The sequence below is a fragment of the Raphanus sativus genome, chromosome 3 (assembly GCF_000801105.2).
Source record: "Raphanus sativus cultivar WK10039 chromosome 3, ASM80110v3, whole genome shotgun sequence".
Classification (NCBI taxonomy): domain Eukaryota; kingdom Viridiplantae; phylum Streptophyta; class Magnoliopsida; order Brassicales; family Brassicaceae; genus Raphanus; species Raphanus sativus.
Genome location: NC_079513.1, coordinates 24,240,461 through 24,252,999, shown reverse-complemented (window position 1 = coordinate 24,252,999; position 12,539 = coordinate 24,240,461). Strand labels below are relative to the sequence as shown.

Sequence of the window (12,539 nt, the reverse complement as noted above, 5' to 3'; positions counted from 1 at the left end):
AGAAGTTCAGAAAATGGGCTGGGCTGCACACCACAGTAAAATTATATGGGCTTTTATTCATTTCATACCTATTGGATCGATAGCATAAATAACTGTTTACACTTTACATTGTTACTCTTGTATTTATCTTGGGTGGTGGGTTAATAGTAAATACTTGGTGCAACATTCGTGTAAATAAATGTATGTTTCTAAGCAGTTTTTAAAAGAGATCTATAAAAGAGATCTATGAATGGTTCATACACTGGAACTTGTTATTATTAGTTTTTTATATCACAGACGAAAATATCAAATTTTACAATCAATTGATCCAATATTTCAACGCAAATACTATTATCCGTGGACCATGATATTTACAATAGCTTGAAAATTATTCCGACAAATTGCAGAATTAAATACTGTAAAAATTTCTAAGTATCAGAAGATAATTGGAGTAGACATGATTAGTTAGTTATAATTAAGCAAATATATGAAAAAAAGATTTTGGGATTTTTTCATAAGCTAAATGTTCTTTCTGTTAAGACAGCTATAATGTCAACGTGAATCACAACATAACGGGTAAAATACGAAAATTCACTTGAACTTTTCTTGTTTTTTTTTTTCTATATGCTTCTTGTGCTATAATCTCATTCTTTTTGTAAATAGGTGGTTCATTACGTAACTCTTTTGAAACTCATCAGTAGAAAACGTTAACGGTTAAACAAGAAAAAAAAAACACTTCCGATAACAATCAAGTACGCGTACAAATATTTACTGACGTTATCTTACAAAATACCTGCACTATTTTTACCTCATACATAAAAAGTTGTTTATCTGTTTTCTTGTCCAAATCCGCGTGTTCAATCAAGTAAGTGGCATGTGACTTTGTGGGGTTGCATCCGTAGTTGTTAATTATAGATGATAGAACGATCATAGAACACATGTATATGTTTCACTTCATGACTATGTGGGGTTTGCGCACTGCTTAATGATAATCATAGATGATAGAAGGATCATAGAACAAATATCTTGTGTAGTTGTGTTGTTGTTTTTCCTTCGTACTGGTTATAATCGTAGTACGACTGGACATGGTGGTCCAAAAAGAATCGTGAGTGAAACATGTCGTCAACATCGTGCATTTTGTCTTGATGGGTTTTAAAACATGTGAACTCTTAACTAACAAAAATTTATACAGAAACATACACAACGTTTATGGTGAAATAATTGTGTAGAAATTGTTTCTCTTTTGTTCACCAAATGAATGTTATTTCAAGGCTTACATAAACATGAATAGTACTAACGAATTTTAGAATAACGACGTCAAGACAATTTCACGGAAACTGTACCAACGTCAAAACAATAGGTTTTTGGAAGAACAATCTCTGGATTTTCTTGAAATTTGAAGCTGACAATTCGACTGTTAAATATGGTCCTTAATAAATTTGTCGTTCGGTTCTTAAACATCGATCGCATCTATCGCTGTTCACTGTAAGTAGCTGATTACAGTTCCTTATTTATGAAATTTTCCATGAAAATGATGATGTCGGTAAACCTAAACTGCTCTCACTAACACCGTTCATTGAATTCCAATAGAGGTGGAAATGATTGTGGAGTAAAACAAACTTGCTAAATGAGACAAATTTTAACTATTGGACAAAACAAACGTACTATATTATATAAATTTAAGTTTAGTTGTCGCTCTAAGTTCATATTTCACTATAGGAATAGACCGTATGTGGCTGTCGTAAGTTGAACATAACAATTTGAATATGCAGTTCAGAACAAACACAATAAAAGATTAGTGATTATAAGTGTGGTACATAATTAATCATGGGCATATGCAAGTAAAACATTTGTTTTAAATTTTCAAAAACTTCAAAATTAATATATGTAGGCTTTTAAAATTTATTTATTTTATTAAATTATAATCTTCAAAATTTCAAGACCGATTTTAATCGTACAAAGTTAATACTTACCAGTTTTAACCAATTATTTATAATTTCTTCGGATAATACTGTATTAGTGGATAAAGCTGTTTAGATAATTTAATATATATATATATATATATATATATATATATATATTGAGCAAAGATGAATTAATATTTATATATAACTACAAAAAATTGTTGAATGAGTCTTTTTAGCTGGCCCTCACTCCATTTAAGACTAGGTCTAGTCAGTTCAACCTGCTGTATACTCAATATTTTAATCAGTTTCTTTTTTTATGTCCCCAGTTATAATTTATGTATTTTGGTTCATAATGCTTGGTTTTAGTTTTATCGAACGAAAAATATGCGTTGTTGCTGAACTACCAATCTTTTAGGAAAGTGACTGCGAATTATTCTAACAATACTGCAGTAACGTCCCGTGTACGTTTGAAGTCCAGATATGTATACTACATCTACATGCATAAGCCAATTCAAACAAGTTCGATAAAACTAAGCCGGGTTTAGTAATTGCGTATTTCCGTGGATGTTACGAATGCTTTCTTATAAAACATATTAAGCTGCATACAAATGACTTCAATAATTTAGTAAAAAAAAGACTTTAATCTCTAAGTTTTAAAAGTAGAAATATATATAAGCCGGGTTCAGTCATTGGTTAATTCTTACCAAATCTCTAAAGTTCCAAAAAATTCTTACCAAATCTCCCATTTTTAACTGATCCTTTTGGGTTGGTATTATAATTTTAAAGAATAAATTATTACGATGTCTTTGTTCTCTTTGCACAACCGCACAAAATATTTACATTGACCTATAATTTTTCAAAAAAATATTATATGTATCATAAGATTTTTTAAATTATTTTTATTGTAATTAAGTTTAGAGTGTTTTACAGAGCCAACTAATTTTTCAATAATATTTTTTTTGAAAACGACCAGATTCCCTATCTCTTTCTATTTTTGTATTTGTTTAATATTTTTTTTTCTGACATATATTCAAAAGAGAACTTGTTGGTTGAAGGTGTTCTTAAAATATATTTATTTTTTGAAAAAATACAAGGTATGGTTTTAAACCATAAGTTTTATAAAGTGTGATGAGACAATCTTCATATTTAGCTAAGGGTTAACTTAGAAAAAGAAGCTTATGATACACAAGCCTAGTGAAACAAGAAAGGGATATGAAAACACTAAGGAGTATGGTAACCACGGCCTCTACGATCTTGTTTACCTTTCCCTCGTATCGTATTCCATTCCATATCTTGATACTTTTGAAGTGGTTTTATTGGCTTCCCACCCCTTGACATGTTAAGATTTGCCGTAGCATCACTCATAGACCCATCTCCATCATCCTGCACATTTAGCTCAGTTTGATAGTGAAAAGGGCTGCCATGTGCAGGTGTGCGGATAAATGCCAACGGATTGTTTCCCAATTCCAAACGGGTCTCGGAAACAATAATAGGTGATGGAATTTCTTCCATAATAATAGTTTGAGCCGGATCAGGAACAGTACCTGATAATGGTGGTGAAGTGGAGTGAGAGTTGGAGCCAATGGCTATTGTTACCTTAGAGTGGGTGGGCAAGTTTGACGGTGTTGAAAGAGCCTTCAGCTCAACATCCTTTTGTGATTGCAGTTGTTCAATTTCGGCCTCTGTAGTGGGTTCTATAATCTGATCACCTTTTGCTTTTTCAGCTACAACCAAACTTGCTTCTGAATTTTTCATTTGTACCTCCACTTGATCTGATGCAACATTGGACTGAGCTTGTTCCCTTTCAGGTTCAACCTCTGATGCTTCATTAGACACAATCTTCTTCACTGAAGCTGTTTCCACATTCTGAACTGCTGGTAGAAGACATCTTTTCTCTTTATGTCCTAAGTGCCCACATCTACCACATATACTCGGAATCCATGTGTACTCAACATCCACCAAAAATATATTACCTTGTTTGTCATCCAAAGCAATTTGCTTAGGGAAAGGCTTGTCAAGTTCTACTTCGACTAACAGCTTTGCTTCTCCCGAAGTAGTCGGATCAAGGCGAGGTTTATGCGTTTGCATAGGCTCACCAAGTCCTGATGCCACATGACTCAGACCTAATCTTGAGTAGCAACAATCCGGAACATTTTTTAAGTTTACCCAAACCGGGATAGTAGAAACTTCAGGGACCTTAAGTGAGTTTGCTGGCTTCCACGGCGAAACAAATAGCAAACAATCATCAACATGCCATACACTTCTCTGAATTACCCAGTCTCGTGTTGCATCATGAGGAATGTGAAACAAATAAGATGACTCGCTAAGCTTACGACACCCTATTCTGCAACTTCTTCCCCACAATCTATTAACTACAGCATGAATTAAACCTCCAGGAGGAAGAGAACAACGATGGAACTGACCGATGACATACTCTCTTTTATTCTCTGGTCCTAAACTAAGAACTTGAGAAGGAATGGTAACCTGGGGTGTTCCATCAAGCCGGAAGGTAGGTTTAGCTGCTCGATACAGGTTTCTGGTGGCAGGATTCATTCTGGCAGCCCATGGAAACCTTAGTGTTCCATCATCCTTAAGTTCCGGAACCGGGATCTTTGGAACTGAAATGCGTGGAAACTCTCTTATAGCAGTTTTTGATCTCTTTTTTTCTGGTTTTGTCCAATACCATCAGTTATCGACGGCCAGAAAGAGTCAAGTAAGTTGTTGAGGTACTGCGGGTCAAAGTCCAGCGGCATTGCTGGTGTTGGAGTAGTAGCAGGTGGTGAGAACGCGAGAGGTTTGGCCCATGCTCCAATCGATGGAACGAAAGCATTTGGTGGATTATAAGACAGTTCCCCGACATCCACCTCGGGTGACGATGCTTCAACTATGGTGTTGAGGTCATGGGAGATGGACGAAGCAACAGGAAGGAGATTCCCAGCGGTTGATTGAACGGTGGTTGCAGGAGGAGTGTTGGATTGCTCGCCGTCACTGCCGTTACAGTCGTCACGAAGAAGATGACCTTCAATCTCACTGTCCGGAGGCTTGAGATCCATGACAGAGCAGAGCACGAGAAGGAGAAGTTTAGTTCGCTAGGTTCGTAGAGAGGGGACGAGACCGGATCTGGTGCTCGTGGTGGGAGACGCGCCGAAGCAACGTCGAGAGATCAAGGCAATTAACCGGCGAAACTTTTGGCGACTTTTGTTCTTTTTTCTCTTTCTTTTTTTCTTTTTTCTCGGCTATTTTAAAATATTTTACCACACGTCTTTGGTCGGATGATCAAAGCGTTCCGTAGATCCTTAAGAAATTCGAATTCGAATTCCTACTACACCAGATTTTCACACCAGATTTTCACACGTATAGCATCAGAGTTTTTACACTCTCCAAAAAATAGTTTACCATTTCTGTTTTGCTCTTAAAATGTTTATGCCCGATATTCGTCACCACCTCACATAATAATTTAATTTCCCAATTCTTGCATTCATTACTGATATAATGTATATTGCTTCTTCATTGCTAACCGTTACAAACAAGACAAAGTTTTAAGATTGTATTTCTTTTTAAACGAATACTCAATAAACTAGGAACAATATTTTAATTGATATATAGCTACATTTATTTTTCGTTCACGCATTTCAAAAAAATATGTTATCTTTTTCGTGTATATCTAAATGAACGTTAGTTAATCAAAGTTGTCAAAAGACGATTTAAAATGTATTGTATTTCTTTTTAAACGAATACTCAATAAACTAGGAACAATATTTTAATTGATATATAGCTACATTTATTTTTCGTTCACTCATTTCAAAAAATATGTTATCTTTTTCGTGTATATCTAAATGAACGTTTTTTTTTAACTGATTATCTAAATGAACGTTAGTTAATCAAAGTTGTCAAAAGACGATTTAAAATGTTAGTTTTAATATATTCATCTATATATATATAAATATATTTGTTAGTTGTGGAAAAGGAATCTATTTATTATTAAAATTGAAATATCTTTTAATACTGTTTGGAAACATGAATAACAGTTTAAACGAAGATTATTCGATAATTTAGATAGCAGTATTTTTGATACTTTCTTTTCTTTACACATTTAGATATTATATTTACAATAAATTATGTACTTCCATTTTATATTTATTTTTATTTACAGATTCTACAACTGTATTTATAATCAATTTAAATAATTAGTTACATTTCCAAAATTTATCTAACCAAGTCGATAAAAAAACATACATGGGATTCTTTTTATGTAAACCGATGGTTTAAAAATTTATGTTGAATATAAATTAAATCAAACACCCCGCACGGAAGAGTGCGGATCAAATTTTAGTTTAAATTGTTGAACATGTTTGATTTAGTAACAAACTGTGCAATTAGGTGTGGAACCAACTTCTTGGTCAATCAGACAAATGCCAAACTTTAATAATCCACTATATTAAAATAGAATTCTATTTTTATCTACCATGAAAATTGTCATTTAAGTTTTAAACTTATTCATAGTTATACCATTTAATATACCACTAGATCTCGATCCGCACAACCGTGCGGGTTTTATTTTCTATACTAAATCATTTTAGTTTATAAAACAGAATTTATCAGTAAATTAGTATAGTTTAATATTATGTATTATTTAATTCTATTATACCGTGTTTATATGATTTATGATATTATTATTGTAAAAAATAAAATTTTGTATTCTTGTAACAATTTTTTTTGAAAACATAATTACGTAACAGTATTATTTTACATATTTTTTTAATAACCTGACCTACAAAACAATTAATGGCCTACAAAATAATTATATATGTTGTTAATAATTATTAGATTAATAGGTTGAAATATATTTCATAAATCAGTTGGTATATTTATTTATTTTAATTGATTGATCTTAAATATAGATTTTTGAATTTCATATTTGGGATTCTCCCTCCTTAAAAATAGTATATTAAAGATTTTTGTTAAAATATTAATAAGATATATTTGTGATTATATTTATTATAGTAATAAATGATAGAATAAGTAAATGTGATGATTTTCTAAAAGATGGTCCAAAATGAAATATCACACATGGAAGAAGTCATGACTTCTGTTTTAATATATAAGATTACACAATATACTTAATATTGACTTAATTAATTAATCTACTAATAATATAGGATATTAATTGGGCTAAAAATCTGTTGTTACCATATTTTGTGGAACATTTGTTAAGTCTCTACGTACAGACTTAAGAAACATTTATATTTTACACAAATAGTTTATCATAGATAATTTTAATTTATCAGATTTAAAATTACTTGAATAAATATCGAATAGTAAAAGAAAGTTAGTTATTTGATTCACCATTATAAATATGCACGTGTAACATTTAGATATAAATAGTTAGATCTTTTTACAGTAAACTATTAGATCGATTTAGAAATAAAAATATCTGATCTATTAATTCAAGATCTTAATTTTATTTATTATTAACAAGTCATAGTAGGATCATTTAAAGAATTAGTTAATATGATATATTTGATTATTTACATTAATTATAAGCCAACTCTAAATATGAATTTTATTTTTTAACTATAAGATGATCTGTTGAGAAAGATCTAACAATCTTACTTATAATTTTAATATTTTTATAAAATAATACATTAATTTTTGTGATTAGTAATATAAAATTGTTATAAATCAATGTCAACTAAAGTTTTAATATAAAACAAGAAATAAAAAAGTTTATATTATTTTGTATAAATTCTATAATTATATTCTGTATTATATGAAAATTGAAGTTATATATAAATTAAATATAAATAGTTATATTAAATTAGTAAACTAACAGATTTTTTTTTAATTTTTCATTTAAATAAGTTATCACTCATCATTAAAATAGGTTAAAATTGGTAACTACATAATATTTTTATACAAAAATAAATTTATTAACATGGGTTAAATTTTTATATAAACAACTATATATTATATTTTTATTTATTTTGAAACTCTCAAAAATATATATTGTTTAAAATGTTTATTTAAAAATGTAATAGTATAGAAAACTATGACATTTTAGTAATTCATTTAAAATATTAATGACAAATCAAATTTAATCATAATTTTTTATTTTAATTATAGTAAAATCTGTTGAGAAAAAATTAGAAAATATCACCAAAAAATCAAATATCTTTTATAAAATAATTTATTAGTTTAGTAACAAAAACAAATTCAAAATTCATGTAATCTTCCAAACTCAAAAATAGTAGTGTAATTTGTCAAAGTTTTATTTACAAAATATAAATTTTGAAAATAAATATCCAAACTCAAAATGGTAATATTTCAATTTTACAAAAGATAAAATCATAGATAATAAAGAATAACTTTTTGAAATGCACCACAAAAGAAACAAACTATATATGTTGTTGAAAACAAAGCAATCTAATATTTTAAATATTTTATATCAATAAATTTACTAAAATAATATGATAGATAGTACTACATATAAAATTTATAAAAATAATAAGGTTGTATTATTTAAACAAAACATTTTTTTACTTATGAATCCTGTAAAATAATAAAATAATATATGTTAAAGTATATATTTTTAAACACAACATGTAATATAAATTATCTCAAACATATTTATTTTCTAAAATATATATAAATAAATTTTAAAAATGTATTATAGTAAAATGTATAAATTAAAAAAACATATTTTAGAGAAGTTTATCTATTTGATTTCATATCGTTATTTTATTATAGTTAACTCGAAAATATATTAGTAATTAATAAATATTAATAACAAAGTAAAATATATTAAACAAATCATTATATATTAATAATGTTGAATAAAAAATATAAACAAACTATAGAGTTACACATATATAATACTAAAATGAAAATTATATATTTGAAACATTTGTAATAATATCAGATACATTTAAAAATATCCGAACGGATGTGCGGATTAAAATCTAGTGCTAATTAATATTCGATCATGGGTCAGCTTCCTTGTAAGTACATAGTACTATTTAGTTAATAATTAACTAATGTGATTAAATTCTTTAAAACACTCATAATTACACGTCAGTATTATTTTACTCATTAAGATTTTCTCTCCATCTTCTCATATCACCACCATGTATTTGTCCAAAAAAAATAAAAATATCACAACCATATCGCAAACCATGGAGCTGAAAATCCCTCCGCCAGTAACCTCCGGCTCACTCACCTTCAAGGTGAACCGACGGGAGCCAGAGTTAGTATCCCCGGCCAAGCCAACACCGAGAGAGCTCAAACTCCTCTCCGACATTGACGACCAAGAAGGACTCAGATTCCATATCCCCTCTATCTTTTTCTACGGAAACAACCCTAATGCTTACTCTGATCCGGTCGCACTGATTCGGAGAGCCCTGGCCGAAACGCTGGTCTACTACTACCCGTTGGCCGGTAGGCTCCGAGAAGGACCGAACCGCAAACTCGCAGTAGACTGTACAGGCCAAGGCGTCTTATTCATAGAGGCAGATGCTGACGTTACACTAGCTGAGTTTGAAAAGAAGGATGCTCTTCGTCCTCCCTTCCCTTGCTTTGGAGAACTTCTCTTTGACGTAGAAGGTTCAAGTGAGGTTCTCAACTCACCTTTGATTCTTATCCAGGTCAGTATTCAACTTTCAAGTTAGCGAAATTTTTTTACCTTTTTGTTGGAAAAAAAGTTAGTACTGTTTCATAATATAAGATTTTTATTTTTTCATTTCAAAAAATATATGATATTACATACCTATACAATTTTCTCTTTACTGAATACTGTGTAATCAGTAAAAGTTTACAAACATTTCTATAACTAATTGAGTTATATGTAATGGTGTCTTTTGAAATACAATGATTGATGTAAAAATACAACGATTTTTTTAATAGTGTGCTTATACTCAAAATAACTTATATTATGTAACAAAAAGAGAACCAGCAAAAAATGTTTTTTATTCAAATAAAACATGAAAATATTTTGGGGCTGTTAAAAAAGAGAAAATATATGTTTTCAGGAGAGATATAGTACACAGAAATATTACTTAGTAATTTAGTATCAATAAAGAGAAAATTAATTTTTAAACATTTAATAGTTGCAAAAAAGAGAAAAAAGAAGATTACATTTATAGGTGATATATTAATTTCGTGCAGGTCACGCGTCTGAAATGTGGCGGGTTTATCTTCGGCATCCGTCTCAACCACGTAATGGCCGACGCGGGAGGTCTCTCACTCTTCATTAAAACGATTGGCGAGTTCGCACGTGGATGTCACGCTCCAACGATCCCTCCGACTTGGGAACGTCACCTTCTGAGCGCCAGAGTCCCGCCGCGTGTGACACAAACGCACCGGGAGTACGACGAACCGGCTACGGCAGAGACGGAACCCGCCACTGGAGACGGTGAGACTCTGGTCAGCAAGTCGTTCTTCTTCGGCGGCGCAGAGATGTCAGCCATAAGGAGGCTCCTCTCACCGGATATCGCCAACAGCAGCACCGGTATAGAAACGCTGACGGCGTTCCTGTGGCGTCATCGCACCGCCGCTCTACGACCCGACCCGAACAAGGAGATGCGAGTCATATTCATAGTCAACGCGCGTCCCAAGCTCAAAAACCCAACGTTACCTCGTGGATACTACGGAAACGCGTTTGCGTTCCCAGTCGCAATCGCAACCGCCAGAGACCTAGCGGAGAAGTCGTTAGAGTTCGCTTTAAGACTAGTGAAGGAAGCTAAAGCGAGCGTGACTGAGGAGTACATGCGATCGCTTGCGGATCTGATGGTGGCCAAGGGGAGACCAGCGTTCTCTACGGACGGAGCTTACTTGATATCTGATGTGAGAAACTTTGCGGATATCAATCTCGGAGTTTGGGGTAAACCGGTTTACGGAGGAATAGGTACGGCTGGAGTTGTGGATTTTCCCGGGTCTAGCTTCTATGTTTCGGCTGAGAACAGGAAAGGTGAGAGAGGGATCCTTGTACCTGTTTGTTTGCCGGAGAAGGCGATGCAAAGGTTCGTGGAAGAGCTTGAGGGCGTGTTTAACGGTCAGTCTGTTGTGTCCAGTACTGGAGGAAACAAAAGCCATGGTAAACTGATCGTGTCTTGTCTGTAAAATGTTAAATGATAAAACTATATTTAATTAAATACTCGAGGAACTTCATACCAAGTGTGGCGCATGTCTTTTATAATTTTATTTGGCAAAAAATATAATAAAAATTGTGGCGCATGTCTTTTACTTTCGTTGTAAGATACTTTTTTTACAAAATTGTTATATTTTGAGTTTTTTTGTTGCTTTTTTTGTTGCTTTAAGTCCACCATAACTGTGTAAGTACTCATGCCGATGACAAATACATCATGGTTAATGTATGGAACACATATAGTAATGTAGTCAAGAGGAAAACTAGAAGTAGAGAAAAAAGCACAAAAGGCTAACTATTTATTCAAAATATTTTGAGTTTTTCTTACTTAGAGATGCTCTAAGACTCTCTACGTAACCCACAAAATAACTTGGTACACTAAACTCGCTAATTAACATCATCTTGCTTGTCTCAACTTCAATCTTCATCTTCTTAAAACTACCTCCCTTGGGATCGTAGCGGAAAACATTAGCCTCAGTTCTAGAACAGTTAAGTCCAAAAATAATGTCACCCGTATGATTAACAATACCTTTTACACGTAAATTAGGCTGAGGAAGATTATGGATAGACATCTCTTTAAAATCATGTTGTCCAGCTTCGAAAACGAACAAATAAACTAAAGGCACAGTGCTAACAGGTTGAACCACTGTTGCTACTTTACCATGGTAGTTTATTAAAATTCTAGAACCGTTGTCTTTATTAACCAAAGGACTAAGATGCTCAGAAACGCTAGCAAAAATATCAAACATCTCAGACTTCAAACTGAATCTCATCAGACACATTCCAGTCTCCGTGTACGCAATGTAGTACACAAACCCATCCATACACAGACCGTTAGACTCAGGCGTATGAGGAATGCCACAATCTATCAGTCTCCATCGTTTAGCTCCCAATGTGAACACTCGAAAGTCGTTATACCACCGAGCTGTTACTTGTCCTTCAAGATTCTTGTGTGACATGCATAATACTTTGTACTGATCATTGACAGGATCATACCCGAAAAAGCGCCTAGTTAGCCTTAGTTCCTTGGTTATTTTAACAAGCCTAGGTAAAGTTATGGACTTACCAGTGCAAGGGTTACTAATGACACGTCCGGTGTTGATCATACCATTAACGTAATAAATAGGGTACCAGGATAAACAATGACTTAAGGAGGGACGTCCTATTCTGGATAGAAATGAAGTTGATATTGATGACGATGACATGGAAGAAGAAGAGAAGAAGCAGCAGTTTAGGTGTCCCTGATGTGGACCTAGGTATTGGAAAGCTATTAGTAGACTCAGAGGCTGAGTCAATGATTGAAAAGGGAACGATCTAATGAAACTCTTGCTACATATGATTTTGCCCCATGATTTTGACACGAGCATAAACCTAGCTACGGATTTTGCAGGCAATCGGTTAAGAATCTCGATCACTAGATCCAGAGGAACAACAATGTTTCTCCTTCTCCTCCTCCTTTTGCAAAGAGGGAGACTTCTTCTCAACATCCCTTTATCTCCACAGCTTCTTTTTCT

General features: G+C 32.5%; 2 protein-coding genes across 2 annotated transcripts; one reads left to right on the top strand and one right to left on the bottom strand.

The window, feature by feature from the left end:
* The first annotated feature begins 9,040 nt into the window (after window positions 1-9,040).
* LOC108832398 ((Z)-3-hexen-1-ol acetyltransferase) lies at window positions 9,041-11,135 on the top strand. The gene is made up of 2 exons (XM_018605884.2): window positions 9,041-9,526; window positions 10,047-11,135. Exons 1-2 carry the CDS (start codon window positions 9,059-9,061, stop codon window positions 10,998-11,000), a joined length of 1,422 nt encoding a protein of 473 aa, XP_018461386.2. The 5' UTR covers window positions 9,041-9,058; the 3' UTR covers window positions 11,001-11,135.
* Window positions 11,136-11,324: 189 nt separating this feature from the next.
* LOC108832395 (putative F-box protein At1g26515) lies at window positions 11,325-12,512 on the bottom strand. Its single transcript, XM_018605882.2, has one exon. It carries the CDS (start codon window positions 12,510-12,512, stop codon window positions 11,325-11,327), a length of 1,188 nt encoding a protein of 395 aa, XP_018461384.2.
* Window positions 12,513-12,539: the final 27 nt, after the last annotated feature.